The 25521-nt window shown below is 40.3% G+C and overlaps 1 protein-coding gene across 4 annotated transcripts in view; it reads left to right on the forward strand.

Moving 5' to 3' along the window:
• LOC149145045 (FAD-dependent oxidoreductase family protein) overlaps positions 1-25521 on the forward strand; it is a 152025-nt gene that overhangs the window by 34871 nt on the left and 91633 nt on the right. For 2 of the 4 annotated variants that reach the window (XM_089449425.1, XM_089449428.1), the window contains exons 3-4: positions 3921-4029; positions 4253-4403. In XM_089449425.1, the coding sequence (XP_089305551.1) occupies positions 3921-4029; positions 4253-4403 (260 nt within the window). Of the gene's footprint in view, positions 1-3920; positions 4056-4238; positions 4404-25521 lie in introns of all 4 variants that reach the window. The other 2 variants (XM_089449426.1, XM_089449427.1) reach the window with 1 other exon arrangement.

Here is a 25521-nt window from a genome sequence, read left to right on the forward strand (position 1 = left end):
GTAAAATAAATCAGTTGTTGCAGTGATAGAATTTTCACATGGTATCAGAGCAAGTAATCAGAGACAGGAAGGGAAAATCAATTATGGGTCGAGACCATGACGCAAAGGCATCTACGTCATACCCACACATCTTTCTTCGAGCTTGTAAGAAACCTCAGAGTCAGCAAGCGTAGCCCTCTTTCCCTTGACTGGCACGTGTTTACGCTGCCATATGTCGTCAGCGCATATTCCTCAGTCACCTGCGTTCCTTTCTCTGCTCACCATTCGCCTTATCTGCAACAAACTCCTGCGCTTCTGCCATCCCACGCTGCAAAACCTTCTAGAATCGCATTACCTGCACCCATTCCACTTGCGTTGCTCCCCTTAGCTCCAAACCTGCAAAAGGAAAACGCATTCTGCTGCCCAACATTCCCACGCAGCCTCCATTGAACCAGCATTCTCCATGCTACCCAAACGCTGGCCCAAACCTACGTCAATCCCAGCTCTCTCTCACTGCTCCGTCATGCTGCCTTCGCCGCCTATCCAACCTGCAAAACAAACGCAATAAAAATTCAAAACATTTCGATTTTCATTGTCAAACATTTGATAAGATTAGGTTTTTTTTAAGTTAGACGTTTCGATTTTAGTTTCCTTTTTTTTGTTTATGTATAGTTTAGCTTAGGTTTAGTCTATTTAGATTTTAGAATTAAATTTTTGTCTTAGTTTAGATACATTTAATTTTGTTCGATTAAAGTTATTTGTTTTGTGTGATTTTTCTTAAGACAGGGTTTAGTTTTGACATTTAGAAATTTTTTAAAAGTTTAGTTTTGTTTTGATAAATAAAAAAATCTCATAAAAAAAATAGTAATAAAAAAATAAAATTAATAAATCATAAAAAATATAAAAATAAAAAGAATTTCGGTTTTCATTTTTGTATATAGATTAGGTGTTGATTTCTTTTAATTTTGATTCTAATTTCATAAATTAGAAGTTATAAAATATAAATATATATATATATATTTTAAAGCCATAAAAATGTTAATTCTAGAGTTTGATTCATTTAGGGTAGATTTTTTATAGTCTTTATTTAGTTTTTTTTTTTTAGAATTAGATTTTTTAATTTTTAGTTTTAAACTTCATTTAGTTTAGTTTAGTAAATTTAAGTTTCATTTACTGTAGTTTTTGCTTAGTTTAGTTTTATTTAAAAATATAAAAATATTTAAAAAATTAAAAAAATTTGAAAAGCTTAAACTAAAAAATTCATTTTTTGATGTCTTTTGTGGTATCTATGTTCCACTTTTCTGTAGTTAAATGTGCTTAAAATGTTTATATCTGGAGATTAACTATTTGAAATCTGGTCAGCATTTAAATTTTATGGTTGTTTAAAGCATTTAATCTTTAGAAATTTAATTGTTGGATCATTGTTAAGGCATTGTGCATTTATTGATTATCTCGCATTTGGCAATTTTCATCTTTGCTTGGGTTATTTGATGATAAATGATTACAAGGTTCATATTTCTGCAACATTTAATAAATAATCATTTAATCATTAACTCCATAAGGCATTGGTACATTAATTTCTAAATCAATCAGGTGCTAAATTGCCTTGCTGTGTCTCCCAACCCAACTGGTGCACAGTTGGTCTTCCTTTATCCCATATGGTCTACCCCCCTTAGCCTCGGGAGACGGCTTAAACGAAGAGATCGGGGATCAAGGTGACAGCCCCCGGTCTGAGCATTGTCGCGCTGCCCAGACCATTTGTGTGACAACAATGCCCCTTGACATATGCTTGCTGCACAACTTGCAAGTCAAATATTGTCTTTTGACCCCCACCTTGGGCATCTGGTTCACCTTATTCTCACAAAGGGTCCACCTGCCATCCACCTGCCTCGACATTTTGTTTGAACTTGAATTTGAACCTAGGGCACAATTTAAAAAAAAAAAAAAAATTAAAACCTACCCATCACATAAGAATCAAGATATATATTAAAAGATTACAAAAAATCAAATTGTGAAATTAAATGCCTCTTCTCACTCACTGAAGTTAACACACTCAGATTCGTTCAAGCATTTTGTGATGTGTATCAGGCTAGTATCGAGCATCAACCCACATACTCACAAATGTACAGTGCACAAGATAGCAACAAAAAACAGGGGCTCAAGAAACATGGGAACAATCTATGCTAAAGAATAATAAGGACCATGCTCTCAGTGGCCCAGCTCTAGTGACAACTAAAGTCTGAAACATTTTGATTCAAAGCTGCAACAAACTAAAAAAAATAAAAATAAAACTGATAGGCTTTTCTAAACCATTTGCGGGTTTAGGGTTGCGGGTTAGCTTGATGGGGTTCTCTTGACGGTTATTGGATACGTAATAGCCACAAGGTTAATCTCAGTCAATCATTCACCATATATATTGCAAAAATCAACAACAGCATGTACCATAACAAAGAGAATCCATACCTTCAAATTGGCGGTTGCTGTCACTCATGTTGAGCAGTGGACAAAAATCCAAATCCATGCCACAAAACCTGTCAAATCTCCTCCTCCTCGGCAGTGATAAACTCCTCTCTCCATGGGGTTGAATCATTGAGCATTGAGTGCAAAATGACTGAAAAAGTCAAATTTTCCTTCGCTTATACATGGCCCTGAAAAGACATGCGAGATTTTGGATCAAATCGTGATAAACTCGTGATTTTATTGATTAAATCGCAAATTTTTGACAGTTTAAAAACTCTCGAAGAAATCGGTCGATAACATTGGTGAGTTGAAAAAGTTGCGATTTGCCGGTTTTATCAGAGGCTGGCAACAGAGCAAGCAATAGCTCCACCGCTTCATCTGCCAAAATTCCAGAAAACATATGCCAACAAATCCATCTTTTGGCAAGCCACTCAGTTGGCCCATAAGCTGGATGCAAACCCTGCAAGCCATTTAACATGCTCAAATGCTGGCTGCGAAGTGGCAAATCTTTCTCCAAAAGAACAAGATTGCCCAAAGAATGAGAATACAACAGGATTGTGTTTCCAAAAGTCTTGAATGCCGGCATGAGAATACAACTGGTAATACCATTGAAGTAAACCTTCATGCATAAAAAACTTTTAGTAAACAGCAATGCACAAGTTCAAACATTTTACAGGTCATCTACAGGTTGTCTTTGGAGGTGTTTGCCAAACAATTACCAACTTCAGCTGAAGCAATCATGTGTATAACACATTTTAAATTCGGCAATGGACATTATTGAATGGATGCTTTGACTAAGATAGAAGTACCTATAGGTATAAATTGGCGCCACTGGTAACTAGTATATACTTTGAGTTTGAACACAAAATCAACCCCATAATTTAACTGCAGTTTCTAACAGCACAACCATGGCCTATGCGCAATTGGTTAACATGAAGGCTTAAAGCTATACTAGTAAATGTCATTAACCTTCTCACAGTAAGCTCTTGTAGTTATTATCATACATACAACAACAAGAAAGTTCTTCAAAATAGTCACTAAATCCAAAATACAGTTCTTTAGCATTTATGAGAACTTAGAAGCTTGATGTGCAGCATGCAATTTCCAGCACCCATTTTCATCTCAAGAAGTTTCTTAGACTGCTACAAGGAGGAATTCATTGCCGCCTTGTCGTTTAAGTTTTTGTCCTTCATGTTTTCTTCTGCCCCTTGTCTGTTCCAAGGCTTCTTCAAGAGTCTTTTTCAAGGAAAATGGTACTTCTCTCTTTCTATTGATATTGTTTCGAATTACTAGTGCTACCCCTTATTGCTTCCTTCAAATCCAATTTCTGCTGTATGCACTATTGTATGCATTGTTGTATGGGGTTGTAGCTGTAAACTTGTAATAAGTCCCAATCGTGACTGTTTTATATTTTCTACATCTGTCCATCTTATGTTCATGTCACGAGTTCAACCTAACCCTCTTGATTATCACTGTTGCAGCACTGTTCCAAGACATCACCAACATGCATTGAAATATATGATGAGGTTGGAATTGGTGGAGGAGCTTCAGGTGTTTCGGGAGGACTTTTGCATCCATATTCTCCTAAAGGTTGCAACTACTCACTCTTGCTTTTGGTATGTTAGAGTTCGACCTTGTCCTTTTGTAAGTGTTGTATATTCAACTTCCATTATTCCCTATCACATGTTCCACTGCATGGGCGACCCAATGTGTATGTGTATTGTTTTCTTTCTAGGAAGCTATGTCTATAAATGGACATCTTGTAGTTATTCCTTTCGAGTAGGTCTATTACTGTGCAGGTTGACTTTTGCAGGCAAGCTTCTTTGGAATGGTGCAGAATGCTGGGAAGAGGCTCTAAAGCTTATAACAGTAGCAGAAGCATCAGTTATTTCAGAATTACCAAGCGGCGAAATTGATAGTGAAAATAAACAGCATACTGTTGCAGAACCTTTCGTCTGGAGAAGGTTTCAGTCTTAACCCTGTTTATCTCAATGCAGAAAAGTTTCAATATCTGACTCGCAGTTCTCATTTGTCTGTTGGTGTTGTTCCTTATGAAAGATGAATGTAATGTTGATAAAACAGACTCTTCTTAGAATGCAAACATTCCCTCTGTTGCTAAATTAGCAAAGGGATATTTACATTGTTCCAAAAGCTTTGAGCAATGTACAGCTTGCTGGTTCTGCCATCAGGGGTTGCTGCATGTAATAACTGGAAGGATCAGAAGTCAGAATCAAGAAAAGCGGTTGCGGTTTGCTTATCTTAATAATTATCAGTATAACGAGTATTCAATCTGAGTTTGGAAGCAAGTGTTCAATCCCATGTCTAAGAGAAGTTTTCCTCTTTTACAAGCTAGTTTCAAGATCCAATTTTACACTCAAAACCCCACAAGGAAAAAACTTTGATTTTAAATTAGTTTCCTCCTGCAGGGCTTTGATATAAATGCAATTTTCCTCTAAATATGGTGCATAGAGGGATGAAAATGATTGAGCAGCAGAAGATTGTTTTTCCATTAAATGACATCATAGCATGGTGACTAATTTGAATCTCTTTCTTAAGCAACAGGCTTTGCTACAATTTGAGAGAAATTTTGATTTATAAGTCTCTTAGATTGAAAATTTCCTCTACCTGAAGTGGTAAACTTTTGCTGGTATGCACAACAGGCTTAGTCCAATTGAACTTTATACTCTACACATTGGCTTTTGAGGAGAGGAGATAAGATAAAATAAGATAATTTTATTGAAATCTAATAAATGATGAAGAAAATAGGTCAATGGGACTGATGAGGACAATGATATCATTACAAAGTGAGATCACCAAATTGGCTCCTTTAGCATGTCCATCAGCCAAACATGTGACAAAAATAAATGTTTGAATTACCACATACAAGAATTTTTTTGACAAATTTGTTGAGGTTTTTGCAACAGCAGGCAGACATTCTCCCATGGGGTCATGCTGATTTGACAAAGGGAGAATGATACATTCACCCGTAGGGCAATGCTGATTTGGCTAGGGATGAATGGCCCAGGGGCGGTCTTTCTCCCAATGCGGCCATGCTGATTTTGCTAGGGGAGATTGGCCCATGATGCTCACATTGTTTACTCTGGGATGGAGTGAGCTATTTTTTATTACACCCGAAATGTTGGACGGATTATAAATCCTATTCACAGTTTTCTCCTGAAATCTTCTTATAATGAACAATTGTAGAATCTTCACTCTCTCATAAACAATTCTAGTCTAATGTTGAGTTGTAATGTAGGCTCCCTAAGTGAAAGGGTTCTTGTGACGAGGTGCCTCTTTATGGGTCTCCACTCAACATTGGAACTCTATATAAATAGACAAGCATGTGAGGAGACAAATCATCAACATAGCAAGCTCATTGAATCTTTTCCAGTGGAGGAGAAGTTCACCAAGGAGAAATCGTTTGCTAGAGATCATCTTTTATCTTTTCTTCATTTCTATCTCTCTCGTGGAGGCCACACGTGTGAAAAGGACGAGTTTGACGATGCCACATTGACTGAAGTTTGATTGAGTTTGATCAGTGTTGACTGATCCACACAACCAAGTTTTGACTGGCGTTGACCTTGCTTATTTGACCAAATTTGAATGTAGATTTGGCTGCACATGCGGGTTGATTGCAAACAATTGACCGCAGGGTTGAGTTTGACCAAGCTGAAGTTTGACTGTAGAGTTGGATTTTGACCAGCATTGACTATTTAACAATTTGACTAAGTTTGACTGGTATTTGACTTGTAATGTTGGCACTGGTTTCTAGACAAATTTCTGATTTGTAAACTTTGCTAAAAAGACAATTTCTCCTTAAGAAAAGATCGATGGGTTTTCTCCCAAGGTTGGGTTTCCTGGGTAAAAATATTGTGTCTGTTGCACATGTTTGTCTTTCTATGATCTTAATTGTTTCTGTTGCACATACAATTGATATTTTCTGTGTGATTATTCAATGATATTAGTGGCATGAAGAATACTGTTTGAAAATTGTTAGGAAGTAATTATCAGTTTAGAAAATTGTATTCTGCTACACATGCTGTAGAATTTCAGCATGGTTTCAGAGCTTTGAGGAAGATCAACCATCAATTTAGCCCCAAGTATTCAACAACTTGTTTATATTTCTGATCTCTTGTCAAGATGGTGCCCAGTCTTAGAGTAGAGGATAGGTTGGATGGTGCTACAAATCATAGATCTTGGAAGACTAGGATACTCCTTGTCTTGGATGAAAATTGGATTCATAATTACATGAACGAGAATGTCTTAGAACCACAAGATGCTCAGGAGAAAGGCAAGATAAGAGGAATGAAGTAAAGGCTAAGAGGATCTTGATAGATTCCATAAAGGATCACTTGATTCCATAAAGAAATGGTTGATGCTTTGGTGGGATTGTTCGAGAGTAAGAACACTAGTAGGAAATTAGCCTTAAGGCATAAACTCCGTGGTGTCATGATGTCCAGATCAGATTTAGTTGCCACTTATCTCATGAGAGTCTTCCAGTTGAGAGATCAACTTAGAGCCATTGGAGATACCATTGATGATGCAGAGCTTGTTATAATGACTCTTAATGGATTTCCTTCTTCATGGGATCCATTTGTACAAGGTATTTGTGCATGAGATGAGCTGCCCAAGTTTGATCAGCTTTGGACTGATTGTGTCCAAGAGGAGGCTAGATTGTTGTCCAAGAACAACTTGCAGAGACCTCAAGATGAAGAAACTCAAGCCCTTGCAGCTCATGCAAGGAAAGGAAAAGGAAGAAGAAATGTTGATAAGAAAAATATAAGTGGAAGATCAACTCCAGTTCAAGATAAGAAGAAGAAGGATCTTTCAAAGATCAAATGCTTCAAATGTCATATATTTGGTCACTATGCCTCCCAGTGTCCTTAGAAGAAAAGGAAGGGAAAGCAACATGCATCAACAACTGATGTTGATGATGATGATGAGCATCTACCACAAGAAAAGACAACAAAATCTATACTTAATGAGTTTACAGATGAACTTCGAAAGGAATATTTCTTTGTCTCCACTCTTATAGGCACTATTACTGACAACATTGATATTTGGTTGGAGTGGTGCTTCGAGGCACATGACAGGTTCATGAGACTCTCTCATAGATTTGAAAAAGAAGGATTCGACATTGTACATGGAATTTGGAGATAATGCGAAATATGAAGTGAAAGGAGTTGGGACAATATCATTTTAGTTGGAGTCCGAAGATTCTCTACACATGAGAGATGTATTGTTTGTTCCAAGATTGAAGAAAAACTTGCTCTCTATTTTAGCTTTGGAGGATAGAGGTTACAGAGTTGTGTTTGTTGATGGTCAGGTTCTTGTATGGCCTAAGGGATCAAGCATAGACTCAATGGGAGTGATTGGTGTTCGAGAGGGAGGACTATACAAATTGTTAGGATGTCCAGCCCAGGCATTGGTACATGACAATATTAGTTTATGTGAGTTATGGCATCAAAGATTTGCTCACTTGCATTATAGGGCTTTTCCAACATTGAGGAGGATGGTTACAGGTCTTCTAGAGCTCTAGGTAGAGCATGATGGTGTTTGCAGGGGTTGTGCACTTGGCAAGAATGCCAAGGGATATTTTCCAAGTAGTGATAGTAGGTCCAAGGGGATCTTGGATCTAGTACATTCAAATGTATGTGGATTGATGACAATATCATCTTTGGGCGGTTTCTTGTACTATGTGACATTCATTGATGATTTCTCCTGGAAGACATGGATCTACTTCATGAAGACCAAGGATGAGGTCTTCAACAAGTTCCAAGAGTTCAGGGCTCAGGTAGAGAACTTGACAGAAAAGAAGATCAAGGTTTTGAGGTCAGATAATGGAGAAGAGTCTACTTCCAAGGACTTCAATGTTTTTTGCAGGGAGGCAGGGATCAAGATGGAGTGGATAGTTCCTTACAATCCTCAGCAGAATGGGGTTGCAGAAAGGAAGAACAAGTCCGATGTGGAGGCTATCAAAGCGATGATTCATGATCAAGATGTACCCATTTCCTTATGGGTAAAAGCATCCAACACGACAATTTATGTTCAGAAAAGGAGTCCTCACCAGATATTGGAGGACAAGACTCTTGAGGAGGTGTCATGCCCCTTCCTAAATCATTTTGGAACAAGATTAAATTTTGTATTATGGGGCCAATTTTGGAGTTAGTGGACCCCATTCGATTTTATTAGGAGATTAGACTTAGGAGAAGATGTTTGTTTTGTAGTTAAGTTACACATGGGGACCACCCTCACTAGGGAATTACGCACTCCCTAGTTCGATTTGCATGGAGGGGGTTAACTTTTGCATGATGGTGGTTAAGTGAGGGCCCACGATGGAGGACGAAATGGAGGGAAAAGTGCTCCATGAAAACTATATAAGGAAGGCAACTCTCCTCTTCTCATTCATCATTGGAGTATATCGATTTCTCTTTGGTTGCTCGAGCTGCTTAGCCGAGTCACTGGCTGTTTAGCACGAGTTCTTCAAGCGAAGAGCTCACCCTTTCTTTGGGGGACTTCAAGTGCCACCCTAGGAAGGTTTTCTTCATTTCTTTAGGAGGAGGATCACATTGTGATTTCCAGCAGTAGCATTTCCTTCCAGGTGGTGCGTATTACTGGAAGACGCAATGGAGAGGAGGTCGAGTTTGATGGTGGTGCTTAGTAGTGGAGATTTGATGTGAGATTTTTCGGAGAGGAGGCTAGGGAGGATTGCTAGCATTGGGAGAATTTGGGAGCTGATTGAGCTTCTGGCTTGGTAGTGTGACCTTCGCAGTACCTGGGCCAGCGCAGAGGCAGTGTGTAGGAGCTCATTTGGTGGGTAGAGTATCAATCCTTGAGGTTGAGCTTTGCCATGGAGGTTAGAGGAGATATTTGGAGTGGTGTTTGCTTCCCTTTCAGAGCTTGGAGGAGGACTTTGTGGCCATTCCTTGCAGGCCGTATTTCTGAAGCTATTTGGAGGGCCTGGGCTATAGTGGAGGTCGAAATTGGAAGGTTGGATTAAGGCCAAACCCTTTTTGGGTTTTGGCCAAGGAGCTTGTGGGTAAAGTTTCATCATTTTCTGAGCATTGGAGACGGGGTTTCTTATAGCTCCTTTCCAGCCAACAGTTCTAGTTACTAGGAGATAGCGCAAAGCATTAGAGGAGCAGTTCTTTCTAGTATTGAGATTACTGTTTGACACCTGGGTTCTGTCAAGCTTGCCCTTGAGGCAAGCCCGTGTGCATTTTCCACACTATTGTACTTGCTCCATTCCATTAATAAAATGCTCCGCTGGTTCTCAATGCTGTTGTGTATTCAGCATTTGCTGATTGTTTAATTTTTCTGTGTATGAATCGTATTTGCTTTTGTATGTCATTGTTTGTTTAAGTTTGGAGCATTACAGGAGACATTCACAAGAGTGAAGCAAGAGGTCAGTCATTTGAGGATCTTTGGTTGTCCAATATACATCCACATGCCCAAGGAGAGGAGGAAGAGGTTAGAACCTTCTGGGAGGAAGGGTACTTTTGTGGGATACAGTGAGACATTGAAGGCCTATAGGATCTACATTCTAGGACAACCTCAGATTGAGGTTAGCCAGGATGTAACTTTTGATGACAAGGTAGGTTTCAGGAGGTCTAGAAAGTCTTATATGGAGATTGATAGTGAGGAGCATGAGGCTCTATAGGATGCGGGTATAGATCCATTTAGTCTAGTTGTTCATCCTTCAGACTATCAAGAGGAGTTGGTAGAGCCAGCAGAGCCAGTGGACTCGCTTATAGATGTTGCAGGAACTAGGAAGAGATTGATATGTCTTCGTGACACTTTGCAGGATGTAGAGGCATGCAACTCCTTGCAGTACTTCCAGGGAGAGTAGACGACCACAAAGGTTCTCGAGTTATATGGCATGGATAAGCCACGCCATTGATTCTGAGCCTTCTAGTTATGATGAGTGTTGAAAAGTGTAACTAGGTTCGGTCTTCATAATGACATGTAATTGTGATTTTATGTAAGAGATGCAAAGAAGAAAAATAAAATTATTGTAATGCTTGCATCATGGGTTTCATGAGTAAGAGATTTCATTATTAGTTAAGGCTCCCATTGAGAGCCTTTAGGAATTTTGTCATCTAGTCATAAAGAGTCATTGTCATGTAATGAAGACATGTTACACATTGTAAAGAGTCACACTTGTCTATGTAAATTCATCCTCCAAGACCTTGTCACTAGCCCTCTTCAAGTCGGCCTACAACGAAGGGAGAAATCCAGAAGATGATGTCGGCCCTCCTTCAAGTGATCATGTCGGCCTACAACGAATGGAGAAATCTAGAAGATGATGTCGGCCTTCCTTCAAGTAATCATGTCGGCCTAAAAGACATGAGAAAACATGTATATATAACAGTGCTTGGCCTCATTTGGAGGCAAGCAATTCGATGAAACAAGCCTCTATCATAAGTATGAAAAATCATCTAAGAAGGACTAGAAAAGAAGCGATGGACGAAGGAAGCATAGTGAATGGAGGAACACTTTTGGAAGTTTGATTTGGGCTAATATATTCCCCACGTGCGAAGGCAGCAGATCCAAAGACATCTAGAGAAGGTTAAAGAAATTGTAGTTACATTGAGGTGATCTTGTTTGGGTAAAGGATCTCACTAGAAGAAGCAGAGTAGAAGTAGGTCTCTCTCTCTTGAAGAGACTAATTGAGGAATGAAATTGTAGGGTTTCTGATATAGGGTTGTAGACCTAAGAGACAGAGATTCTCTAGGAAGCCAAGAAAGGGAAGAGGAAGAGCAGTGTGGAAAGGAGGACATTGAGATTCTCAAGGAAGCCGAGAAAGGGAAGAGGAAGAGCAGTGTGGAAAGAGACTAGTGACTTGGTCTTGGGAGGACTCTAGTGTCAAGGGTCTTTGTCATGGTCTTGGTGGTCGTCAATTGAAGATCTATACGAAGAATTTCGTTTGGGTTTTCCTCTCAAAGAGTGAGAGGTTTTGGCCCTGGCTGACAAGCCTATATACTGTGTCTCTTGTCTTTTATTGTTCATGATTTGGTAATTGTCTTGATGAAAAGAACACAATAATAACCTTAAGAAGAGAAGATCATAATCAAGAAGTAAATGTCTATCACAAGCAATTATCTTAAGAAGAGAAATCTCCTAACTATTGATGCCCTAGATTTCTCAACAATGAGGCAACATGATAGCATGTTTGAAAGGATGCCTGTTAGCTTTGCTGTACAAAAGAATCAAAAATGGATTCAAACACTCTCAAAGGCTGCAAACACTCTTATAATCATGCCAAAGGATCCATTGATGCTGTTCAAATTCTCAAATCATGGCTAAAAGTCTTCCACCGATCGAAAAAATTGCAAGGGGAAAGCCCTTTGGAGGGCAGAAATACACTATCGGGAGGCGGAAATACCCCAAAAACCATGTAAAAATCAAAATCACAGGCCTAAGGCTCCACTTTAATCTCAGCCGTTGGATCTGGCCGATCAGCGGTCCAGATCGCGTCGGCATATCGCAATCGGAGGAGGCGGGCAGTGGCAGCGACATGAGACTTCGCCGATGGGCCGGACCCGACGGCCATACAACGCTGCACTTTATATTATTTCGGGTCCGCGGCGATCGCCGATATCGCATCGACACTTTCAAAGGGGCGGGGCTTTAACATAAGTTATGGTGCGGGCCGACGGGCCGGACCCGATATATGCACAACACCCCATTTCATATTTTTTCAAGTCCGCGCCCATAGCGTTTTCAATGTATTTTGTGTATTTTCTTTGTATAAAGAAAATACAAAGGGAAGCTTGTGTCAAGCGCCGATTGCGATGGGATTTCGGATCCGAAAGGGTTCTAAAGGCCAAATATATATTTCAAATCCGCCAAAGCCAATTTTTCATGGTTTGCGGCAGTTTTGCAGGTATTTGTCAAATATTAAAAAACAAAGGAGGAGCCTGTTTTAATGTGAATTGCGAGCCAAAGGCGGACCCGATAATGAATAAACCATGCCTGAGCCTTTTAAAAGTCAACATGGAAGCAGTGATGGGCGGGAATGAATAGTTTGGGCAGCGTTTCACTGTTTTAAAGCCAAAACAGTCATGATAGAGCCGTTTAATGATTCAGCAGCAACATTTAATCAGCAGTATGGCCGAGGAGGAAACAGGACACCACAGATCCAGACAGAGCATTCAATGGTTATGGGTTTCACCCATATTTCATTCCACTTGCCCAAGGAGGACCGCAGAGAGCCAGAGAGGGTCAAATCTATTTAAAACTCAGACAGATTTGTATCAGAGGCCCATTTCTGAATATGAATATGGTTGGTGGCCATTTATGGGCTCCTCCACGCATTGTTTAACAGAGATATTTTGTATTGTAACACTATATATACTCAGAACTCAGATGTAATCGGATTTGATGAGTGTTTGATGAATGAAAGCTTTGTTGTTGCCTTTAACTTCTGGAGACTGTAAATACTATGAGGCCTGCAGCTTCTGGTCTTGATTTTCAACTAATACAAGCTTCTTTTGCTGTCACCTGCTCACTTTCCACTTCTTTTTCTTGTTCTAGGCTGTGCCTGCTTGCATTTATTTGATGTGCTGTGAATGTTTGATATCAGAGGGGCTGTCATCCCACCTCTGTATTATAATTTAGTGGCTCATTGAAATTGCTTGCAGATTGCTGTTGTTTAATATCAGGGAGCTGTCATCCTGTCTGTATATTAAACGATAGTTCTACAGATCTTCTGACTGGTTGCAGCTGGCCATCACAGGGTCCTGTGCATCTGCTGGTGCAATTAGTTTTCTCCATCATCACCTTTACCTTAAACTGTGAGTAGTTGGTGGTTGAAAGCCTTGTAGTTTGGGGGTCTTCACCCATGTCTGGGGATAGTCATAGTAGGAGTGGTTATCTGGCTTAAATGTGCAGCGTATCTTCATTTATCCATCATCTTATCCAACATAATTGTTGAATTTTTAATGTTCCTGAGCATCACTGATTTACAACCTAGGTGAGTTTCTTGGGGTGATAACAATGCCATGATGGAGTGTTAGTCCATCACGAAGAATGATGTGTGGGAGATAGTTTCGAGACCAAAGGGGAATTCAGTAGTGACCTCCAAGTGGATCTATAAGATCAAACATGCAACATATGGCAACATTGAGAATTACAAAGCAAGGTTTTTGGCGAGAGGGTTCTCCTAAAAAGACGGAAAGGACTGAGGAAAACTTTACTCCAGTCGCCTGGTACACTTCTATCAGGACTATTGGTTCTCTCGCTTCAGTTATGAGTTGGAGGTTACACCAGATGGATGTAAGGACCACATTCCTTGATGGTGTGATTGAGGAGAAAGTGTACATAGAGTAAGCTCAGCGCTTTGTGATACATGGGAAGGAGTCCCGTGTTTACAGATTGAAGAAGGCTTTGTACAGACTCAAGTAGGCAGTCAGGGCATGGTATTCCAAGATTAATGGATACTTTATGAGTTCTAGCTTCGCCAAGAGTGATGCAGATCCTGACCTTTACTTCATGGTTGTTGATGGTGATTCGTTGATCTTAGTGTTGTATGTTGATTATCTGCTCCTTACTAGGGTAGAGAGGCTCATTGTCGGGTGCAAGAGGGAGTTGGATTCATAGTTCAAGATGAAGGTTCTTGGCTTGATGCATTATTTCTTGGGATTGGAGGTGTGGCAAAAGCTAGGTGAGATCTTCCTTGGACAAGGGAAGTACATAGTCCATATTTTGAGGAGATTTGGTATGATGGATTGCAAGTCCATGGCTACACCTATGGTGACAAATCTAAAGAAGCTAAGTGATTCTGCTTTAGATTCAGATTTGGTGGATCCCACTATGTATAGGCACTTGATGTACATGGTTAACACCATGCAAGATATTTGCTTTGCAGTGAACATCTTGAGCTAGTTTATCATTGAGCCGAGACATGTACATTGGGTTGCAGAGAAGCATGTGTCGAGGTACTTGTGTGGTACAATTGGATATGGTCTGAGATATCTCTCAAGTTGTGAAGTGAGGCTGTAGGGATACGCTGATTCTGGTGGGGTTGGGAGTGCAATGGATAGAAAGAGCACCTTGGGGTGCTGCTTCAGCTTGGGATCAACGCCGATATCTTGATTTAGCAGAAAGTAGACTTTTGTTGCACTCAATACAACAAAAGCGGAGTATATCGTAGTCAGTGCCGCAAGTCAAGATGCAGTGTGGCTTTGGAAGTTTCTTGTAGGGCTATTTGATCAGGTGCTAGAGATGACATTGATATATTGTTATAATCAAAGTTGTGTCAAGCTTTCGGAGAGTCCAATATTTCATGACAGGTCGAAGCACATTGAGATCAAATATCACTTCCTCCGAGGTAGGGTGCAGAAGGGAGTAGTGAAGCTCCAATACATATCCACAAATGAGCAGACTGCAGATATTATTACCAAGCCTTTGTCTAGGGGGAAGTTTGTATACTTCAGAGACAAGCTTAGTGTGATGTAGAATGTCTCTCTCATTAAGAGGGAGTGTTGATGTTTTTGCAGGATTAGGTAGACATTTTCTGTTGGGTCCCTATAATACTAGTGATTACCCCATTACTATTGTAGCTGTACCCCTTATTAATATTGTTGTGCCCCTATTATCCCCATATTGTTATTACTGTGCCCCATAGAATCCCTCTATTGTTATTTTTGTGGCTTTATATTATTATTGTTAGGTCTGCTGGGTTATATTGTGACTCCTTATACTCCTATATATAGAAAGGAGGTTTTGTCATTTGAATCATCAAAGAATTGTTCATTTATGTAATGTAAAGGAGGTTGCCCCCTCGAAGAGGCTGAATTCTAAGACGTTGATCTATCTTTTCTATATTTTCTTGAGCTGGTTTCATAACATTTGGTATCAGAGCTTTGGATTCTAGGGTTTCACTGCTCCAAACAGGTCATCGTGGCATTTTTGCTATAACTTTTTTTCTGCGACGTTTCAGAAGTTGCAAAAAAAACCCATTTGAGAAGAAATCGCACTGAACCTCGGGTCCAAATTTCAGAGCTGTTCACGCTATATTTGCGGAGATATGATCTGAGGAAGTTGGTCTTTTTGCAGACTCCTGAATTACATTCCAAACAGGTGATCTGGGGAAAATCGTCATAACTTTCTCTCTGAGGATCGGATTGAATTTTCGTAAGAAGGTACAGAAAGAGGACAGACTGTAGTTTCTTGTATGCATTTTTCAGATCCAAAGGTCGAAACAGTGACTCGTGGCACGTCGTACAAGTTTGCTCTACTGAACTAGTCTATAATCAAGTCACTGTGGGAGATTTTGCATAACTCTTCCTTGGAGAATCCAATTTGGGTCAGACTTGTGGCATTGGAAAGAGGACACAGAGGGCTATTGCAGGTCACAAATTCAGATCTAGATGATTGGAAAGTACAGAGATACATCAGAGGCAATATCGAGCTCCTACAAAGTGAAAAAATGTGTGTAGATTTTCTTAAATTTTTGCTTAAGCTTGGTTTGAAAATTTATTTTGAAGGAATTCAAAGGGCATAGTAGAGCATTATTATCGGTAACTGATGCTCCGAGGAAAGAAAATGCAAACACCTAGTAAGGAACCTGAAAGCTCTAGCATGACTCATGAAGAAGAGGAAGAAATGCAACATGATATATCAAAATTACAAGACCAAGTGCAACAACTGTCCCTTGGACAAAAAGGAACAGAATCTAAGATGGATGGTTTAAAGAAAGGCGTAGAAGCTAAGATGGATTGTTTAAAGAAAGGTGTAGAAGCTAAGATGAATGACGTGGAAGCTAAGATGGATGATTTGAAGATAGATTTGAAGACATACATGGAAGAATTGAAGATAAATATGAATAAGTTGCTACAAGAAAGGGTCACTAATGGTGAAAGGGTAGTAAAGGAAACTCATGATGAGAACAAAAGAAATGTTAATCATGATTCCATAGACTCTAATGTTGGATCAAAGACCCACCATATTCCAAAAATCGATATGAGGAAGTTTGATGGCAAGGATCCCGCAACATGGATATTACAGATGGAGCAATTTTTCGATCTCAATAATGTGCAAAACACACAAAAGGTATGTATTGCAATTTTATATTTGGAACCAAATCAGTTGGTATGGTATCAATGGCTTTGCTCTCGTAAACAATTTATCACTTGGGCAATTTTTACGGAAGAATTGATAACACATTATGAGGATACAAAAAGCAACACTTTTTTTAGCCAATTGATAAGTCTCAAACAAAAGGGTTCAATAATGGAGCACATTGAGGAGTTCCAAAAATTGAACATAAGGGTAAAATATATTCCAAAGGAGCATAGGATTGATGTGTTCATAGGGTCTTTAAAGGATAATATCCAACATGATGTTCGCCTTTGGGAACCTGATTCATTAGAGAAGGCATTCAGGTTAGCAAGAAAAATGGAAAGCAAAATTATGGCAACCAGGAAGCATACCACTCACAACTATAAAGACAAAAGTGTTGTTGCCGCTAGTCTTCCACAACCTATAAGGTTGACACCACAAAAATTGGAAGAAAAAAGAGCAAAAGGGCTTTGTTACAGTTGTGATAGCAAATACACTAAAGGTCATAAGTGTGTCGAGAAGAAATTATTCTACATAGATTGTGAAGAGGAAGAAGAAAAGGAGCAAGAAGGTCAAAGGAAGAGGATATACTCCAGGAACAAAGCCTAGATAAAGAAGAAATGAATCCGACCATATCTTGTAATACATTGGCGGGAATTACCACTCCTCAAACTATCAAGATAGAAGGACAAATCAAGAAGAAAAAGGTAATAGTGTTGATTGATTCAGGAAGTACCCACAATTTTATTCATTGTAAGGTAGCAAGAGAATTGAATTGCTTCTTATATCTAGCACCAGAGTGTCAAGTGATGGTTGCAAATGGAGGAACAATAAGTTGCTCGGGAAAGTGCCATAATATCAAGCTATCCATGGGAGAATATGTATTGAATAGCCCAATGCTTTCCATTCCAATGGGAGGTGCTGATGTTGTACTAGGAGTCCAATGGCTACAATCCTTGGGTACAATAGCTTTTAATTTTCAAGAACTTTTCATGAAATTTTCTATGGAAGGAAAAGAAGTTGAATTAAGGGGTATTGCAGGGAAACGGGGAAAGATAATCAGCTCTAACGGTATGACAAAACTTCTAAAAAAGGAACAAAGAGGTGTAATTGCACAATTATGTTCGCTAGATGTGTCCACAGTGGAATCATCTATTTCTCTAGATCTCCAAAAAGTCTTGGACAATCATTCCAAGGTATTTGAGACTCCCAAAGGTCTCCCACCTATTCATGATCATGATCATGCTATTCATCTGATTCCAGGAAGTGTTCCTCCAAACATCAGGCTGTACAGATATCCCTATGCCCAAAAGAGTGAAATTGAACGTATGCTTGCAGAAATGCTAGACGCTGGTATAATTCAACCAAGTCAAAGTTCTTTCTCCGCTCCAGTTGTATTGGTGCACAAGAAGGATGGATCATGGCGCATGTGTCCGGATTATAGGGAGCTCAACAAGCTCGCTATTAAAGATAAATTTCCCATTCTTGTCATTGATGAATTACTGGATGAATTGCATGGATCAATTTACTTCACCAAGTTGGATCTTCGTTCAGGATATCATCAAATCAGAATGAAGATTGAAGACATTCCGAAAACAACATTTAGAACTCATGAGGGTCATTATGAATTTTTGGTCATGCCTTTTGGCCTTACCAATGCACCTTCAACATTTCAAGGATTGATGAATTCAATTTTCAAACCATTCCTTAGAAAATTTGTGTTAGTATTTTTTGATGATATACTAATCTACAACAAGTCTTGGAAGGATCATGTTGAACATGTTGACAGGGTGCTACAACTATTGGAGGAGAGACAATTATATGCAAAAAGATCCAAATGTTTCTTTGGAGTATAAGAGGTGGAATATCTGGGTCATATTGTATCTCATGAAGGAGTTAAGGTAGACCCTAGCAAAATTAAAGCCATTAAGGAATGGAAAATTCCCACATCCATAAAGCATCTGCGAGGATTTCTCGGGTTGACAGGGTATTATCGCAAGTTTGTTAAGAATTATGGGAGAATAGCAGCACCTCTAACAACATTATTGAAGAAAGATGCATTTTCATGGACTCCAGAAGCAACAAAGGCATTCGAACATCTTAAAGAGGCAATGTGCCAAGCACGGTCTTAGCTACACCGGACTTCACAAAAACCTTTATTGTGGAATGTGATGCTTCAGGAAATGGAATTGGTGCTGTTTTAATGCAAGATGAAAGACCCATTGCTTTTGAAAGTCGTCCAAAGTTTTTACACAAAGCTATTTATGAGAAGGAAATGTTGGCAATACTCCATGCACTTAAGAAATGGCGACCCTACCTAATGGGAAGACACTTCAAGGTAAAAATGGATCATGATAGCCTTAAATACTTTTTAGAACAAAGATTATCCTCTGAAGAGCAACAAAAGTGGGTCACAAAGATGTTGGGTTATGACTTTGAAATCATCTACAAAAAAGGGAAGCAAAATGTGGTGGCAGATGCACTCTCAAGAAAGGATGAGGATGTGGAAGCATTGTTGTGCGCCATTTCTATTATCCAACCAGATTGGATAAACGAAGCAAGGGAGGAATGGAAGAATGACGAAGAAGTGTGGACACTTATTCGAAAGTTACAACAAGATTCCAGTATGTCTGATACATTTAGCTGGCAAAATGATTCGTTATGGTACAAAGATCGCTTATACCTCTGTAAGAATTCCCAGCTAAAACAAAAGGTTCTTATGGAATTGCACACTTCTTCCTTAATAGGGCACTCAGGATTTTTAAAAACTTACCACAGGGTTAAGAAGGAATTTTTTTGGGATGGCCTTAAATCAGATATTCAAAAGTTTGTGGCGGAATGTTTGGTTTGCCAACAAAATAAAGTTGAAACAATTAAGACACCCGGTCTATTACAACCTTTATCCATTCCAAGCCAACGTTGGGAGGAGGTTTCAATGGATTTTATCACAGGTTTACCCAAGTCTGAGGGAAAGAGTGTCATTATGGTGGTAATTGATAGACTTACCAAGTATGCACACTTTTGTGCATTATCACATCCATTTAAAGCCAGTACAATTTCTACTGCATTTATGGAAACAATTCAAAAGCTACATGGAAACCCAAAGATTATTGTAAGTGATAGAGATCCCATTTTCACTGTAAATTTTTGGACAGAATTATTTTCTTGTCTTGGTACTCAGTTAGCTCATAGCTCATCTTATCATCCTCAATCTGATGGGCAAACTGAGATAGTAAACAAATGTTTGGAAGGATATCTTCGTTGCTTTGTATCTGATAAACAGACACAATGGGTCAAATGGTTGCCTTTGGCTGAATGGTGGTTAATACTTCCTTCCATACTGATCCGGATTTAGACAGGAACGCAACAAATTACAGAGATAACCATAAATACAGAGATGCAATAACCATAAACACATAGATGCAGCGGAAATAATGATTCATTTCATTAATGGAAAATACTGAATACAACCAGAAATGGAAATACACCAGCTAGGGCGATGGTAGCTATCTCTGAGAAGAGATGTGCGGCTACATGCCTCTGAACTGTTCCGAACTGTATTACAATGAGGCTCGAAGGCCTATTTATTGTTGAGAAACAATGGAAAATCGTTCACATCCCGAAACCTAACCCTAGAAGATGAAACGCCAAATTGTGGGCCCCGTTTTTGGGTAAGTTGGTACATCAACTTCCCGGGGTCGCGAATTGGTCATACTATCTCCGTTTGACGTGCATGATAGCCCATTGGAAAGATCTCTCCGAGGACTACGACGGAAAAGACGATTTTTATTAGAAAAAGCGGTAGATTTCCCAAAAAACGTCGTTTAGGGCCTCAAAACGGCTCCGGAAGTTCAGGACCCGAAAAACTGCTAAAAATAGTAAGTTGTGCTGTAATTTAGGAAACTGAAAAGACTGAAAGAGACAGTTGTGGGGGTCCAAATGGGTTGGTGGGTGGCCACCAACATCCACCTGGATCATTCCTCCCCCCTTAGGAAGCAATGGTCCCCATTGCGTTGAGTTCCTCCCTGAGATGAGGAAGCTTCTGCTGAGCGGGGTCTCTGGTGAGCTGTTCTGCAATCTTTGATGTGTCCAGAAATGGTGGAAAGCATGGTCGACAATGGTCCACATTGAACACTCGGTGCAAGCGAAGGAATGGAGGAATGCTGTGCTTCAAAGCATTGTTGCCCGTAGCCTTGGTGCTGGTGTAAGGACCATGTCGGAGTTGCCTGAGTTTCTGATGGGTTCTGGTAAGGCGTTCTCTCTGCAGATGTAACCAAACTTTGTCGCCCACCTGAAACTTGTGTGGTACCCCTGTGGGTGAGGAGAAGTTGTTCCTGTGTTCTGTCATGACCATATCTCTTTGCTGCTGCTGCTGCGTGGAGAAACCCTTTGCAGGGGTCATGGATGTAGCAACGATCTTCCCCTTACTTTGGGAGTGAACCAGACAAATGAATTTCCTGGTCTGTGATATGAGCTTGCTGCCTTTCTTGGTACTGATCAAGGATGTGGCAGTAGGTGGGGATACCTCTGGTATCCTGTATAATGAATTATTCAAAGAAATAATGACAGCACGAGGCCTGGACTCATACACAGCATGTCGCCTCCATAAGTATGGCTGGCCTAATAATACATCGCAAACATCCAGAGGTGTAACATCACACAATATCTCGTCTCTGAAGGGTTTGATGCTGTAGGGAAGGCGGCACTGCTGGCGAACTTTGAGATCTCGTCCTTCATGAAGCCACCCGATATTGTACGGTTGTGGGTGTGGTGTAGTCGGTAGGCCCAACCGCTTCACGACCTCTGCTGAAACGAGGTTCTTTTGGCTGCCACTGTCGACAATGAATTGCAGCGGCGAACCCTTCACCCACATCTGTGAGTGGAAAAGGCGCTCCCCCTCTTCTGGATTTTCGGGCTTATCTTTCTGGATCTTGGCGGTGGCAACAGTGGCGCTGGGATCCGCATCGATGATCTGCTTCCCTTTTCCATTCCCCTTGTCGGGTTTTGGCTCAGGGTCAGGACATGCACCTGATTCAGAAGCCTTCAACTCGGCCACTAGCGACTGCTTGGTCCGACACTCATTTGTGTTATGAGTGGGACTCTTGTGGAACTCACACCACTTTCCTGTGTCCTTCTTCGGCTTCGTGGTGTTGTTCTTTTCTTGTGGCTTCGACGGGTTGTCTTGGGTCACCCCGCCTTGGCTTTGTCCTTTGGGCTTCGGATTTGCAGATCCAAAGTCTCGCTTCTTCTGTTTGAACTTTTGCTCGATTTTGACAGCGTATCGGTATGCTGTGCCGAGTGAGGAGATGTTCAAGAACACCATCTCTTCCTGGATGTACTTGTGCAGGCAGCCACGGTATTTGAGTACCAGATGCAGCTCAGAATCTTTGATACCCAACTGTGTGCGAAGGGTATGAAAAATGTTTGTGAACTCCGGCACATCTTGGTCTCGTCCCTGCCGCAGTGTGGTCCATTTGATGTATTTGTCCTCATAGGTTCCGACAGGGTAGTACTGCTCTTTGATGGCATCCCGGAAGTCATTCCAAGTGGGTGCGGCTGAAAATAGTGAGCCTGTACTTTCATCATTCTGCTCGCAGTAGGTTTCCCACCAGTCCTTGACGTGGGGGGCTGCTTTGAGAAGAGCGAAAACAATCTTTTCCCGACTTGAAAATTCATGAACAGAAAAATACCCATCTAGCAGATTTAACCATTTATCTACGGCATCTGCGTCTATTTTACCCTCGAAGATGGGGATTTCAAAATTTACTTGTACCTTAAACGGTGTGGCGTTTCCAGAGTTGCTGTTGGAAGTCGATGCGTCGCCTCTGGGTAGCCGCTGAAGAATCTGCGCAAAGCTATCCATCATCGCGTTCCTTTGCCGCTCGAGCGCTTCTTCGAGCAAGATTTTGATAGGATCTCCTGCCCCCTCGTCTTTCTTCTCATCCGCCATGGGAGGCCGTCGGGATTTGCGAGGCTGGTCTTGCAAAGGTTCGACCAGTTCAAGCCCTAACTCCTTATATCCCGACCTCGTTGGGGACATGCAAAGAAAAACAGAGAAAAAGCAGACCGCTCTGATACCACTGATCCGGATTTAGACAGGAACGCAACAAATTACAGAGATAACCATAAATACAGAGATGCAATAACCATAAACACATAGATGCAGCGGAAATAATGATTCATTTCATTAATGGAAAATACTGAATACAACCAGAAATGGAAATACACCAGCTAGGGCGATGGTAGCTATCTCTGAGAAGAGATGTGCGGCTACATGCCTCTGAACTGTTCCGAACTGTATTACAATGAGGCTCGAAGGCCTATTTATTGTTGAGAAACAATGGAAAACCCTTCACATCCCGAAACCTAACCCTAGAAGATGAAACGCCAAATTGTGGGCCCCGTTTTTGGGTAAGTTGGTACATCAACTTCCCGGGGTCGCGAATTGGTCATACTATCTCCGTTTGACGTGCATGATAGCCCATTGGAAAGATCTCTCCGAGGACTACGACGGAAAAGACGATTTTTATCAGAAAAATCGCTGGCAGTAGATTTCCCAAAAAACGTTGTTTAGGGCCTCAAAACGGCTCCGGAAGTTCAGGACCCGAAAAACTGCTAAAAATAGTAAGTTGTGCTGTAATTTAGGAAACTGAAAAGACTGAAAGAGACAGTTGTGGGGGTCCAAATGGGTTGGTGGGTGGCCACCAACATCCATTTGGATCACATATAGCAACAAAAATGACCCCATTTATGGCACTTTATGGGTATCAGCCACCATCCATCACATCATATTTAAGAGAAAATTCTAAGGTTCAAGCAGTGGAACATCACATTGAACATCAACAACAAGTCCTCCAACTCTTAAAGGATAACCTCGTGTTGGCACAGAATAGAATGAAACAACAGGCAGATCAACATCGTAGCGAAAGAAGTTTTGATGTAGGTGATTTGGTATTCCTATGGCTACAACCATATAAGCAAATGTCCCTCAAGCGAGCTAAGAAGGATAATAAATTATCACCAAAGTATTATGGTCCATACAAGGTGTTGCAAAAGATTGGTACTATGGCATACAAATTGGAGCTTCCTGCAGCTTCTCGATTGCACCCAGTTTTCCAAGTTTCATGTTTAAAGAAGGTTATAGGTGACAAGCTCCCAATTCAAACAATATTGCCAGAACTTGATGAGGAAGGAAAAATTATATTGGAACCGGAAGCAGTCATAGATACAAGAACTCGACAGCTACGAAATCGATCAATTTCGGAGTATCTTATCAAGTGGAAGAACTTATCTGCTGAAGATTCCACATGGGAGGATGAGAATTTTATACAGAAGCATCCAGAACTTCTCAAACGTTGAGGACAACACTTTTTTGAGGGAGAGGGGCATGTTGGGTCCCTATAATACTAGTGATTACCCCATTACTATTGTAGTTGTACCCCTTATTAATATTGTTGTGCCCCTATTATCCCCATATTGTTATTACTGTGCCCCATATAATCCCTCTATTGTTATTTTTGTGGCTTTATATTATTATTGTTAGGTCGGCTGGGTTATATTGTGACTCCTTATACTCCTATATATAGAAAGGAGGTTTTGTCATTTGAATCATCAAAGAATTGTTCATTTATGTAATGTAAAGGAGGTTTCCCCCTCGAAGAGGTTGAATTCTAAGGCGTTTATCTATCTTTTCTATCTTTTCTTGAGCTGGTTTCATAACATTTTCCCATGGTGTCATGCTGATTTGACTAGGGGAGAATGATGCATTCACCCATGGGGCCATGTTGATTTGGCTAGGGGTGAATGGCCTAGGGGTAGTCTTTCTCCCATGGGGCCATGTTGATTTGCCTAGGGGAGATTGACTTATGATGTTCACATCGCTTGCTTCGGGATGAAGTGGTCTATTTTTTATAGAGTGGGTTTCATTCTAAGTTGCACGAAACGCCGAAACGTTTCGGAGTTTCCGAAACAGGTACGTTTAGAAACGTCACCTCCCAAAAATGGAAACGTCGGCCGAAACGTTAGCAGAAACGTCATATATGTATATCTAGAAATATATATATATATATATATATATATATATATAAAGAAATAAGTGAATAACACATTATCTTGCCAGAAAAAAGGGAATAAGACCCATATATGACAATTTAAAAGGAAAAATAAGTCTATATTAACTCTAATATATGATTACATGATGGTCGAGTTTCGACCAAGTTTCGGAGTTTTGGGCACGGGTACGGCCCGAAACGCTGGGTTCTTTGAAGTTTCGTGCAACATAGGTTTCATTTGTTTATGTAGTTGGGGTTTGCACCAATAAGTGGAATAAACAATTCTAGTCTAATGTTGAGTTGTAATGTAGGCTCCATAAGTGAAGGGGTTCTTGTGATGAGGTGCCTCTTTATGGGTCTCCACTCAACATTAGAGCTCTATATAAATAGACAAGCATGTGAGGAGACAAATCATCAACATAGCAAACTCATTGAATCTTTTCTAGTGGAGGAGAAATTCAGCCAAGGAGAAATCTGTTGCTAGAGATCATCTTTTATCTTTTCTTCATCATTTCTATCTCTTTCTTGGAGGCTGCACATGTGAGAAGGACAAGTTTGGCTAGGCTGCATTGGTTGAAGTTTGACTGAGTTTGACAAATGTTTATTGATATGTATAGTTGAGTTTTGACTAGCGTTGGCTATTTGATCAAATTTGTTCGCAGTGCGGGTTGGCCACAGACTGCAAGGCTGCACGTGCGGGTTGACCGCAGGGTCGAGTTTGACCGAACCAAAATTTGATCGCTGAGTTGACTTTTGACTAGTTTTCTCAACATTAACCAAGCAACAATTTGACCAGGTTTGATTGGTATTTGACTTGTAAGGTTGGCACATATTTCTAAATAAATTTCTGATTTGTAAACCTTGCTGAAAAGAGAATTTCTCCTTAAACAAAGATCGTTGGGTTTTCTCCCATGGTTGGGTTTCCCATTGTAAAAATTATTGTGTCTGTTGTGCGTGGCTGTCTTTC

This window comes from Pinus tabuliformis, chromosome X, assembly GCF_031772625.1.
Source record: "Pinus tabuliformis cultivar Carrire ecotype Pingquan chromosome X, CPIR1, whole genome shotgun sequence".
Taxonomy (NCBI): domain Eukaryota; kingdom Viridiplantae; phylum Streptophyta; class Pinopsida; order Pinales; family Pinaceae; genus Pinus; species Pinus tabuliformis.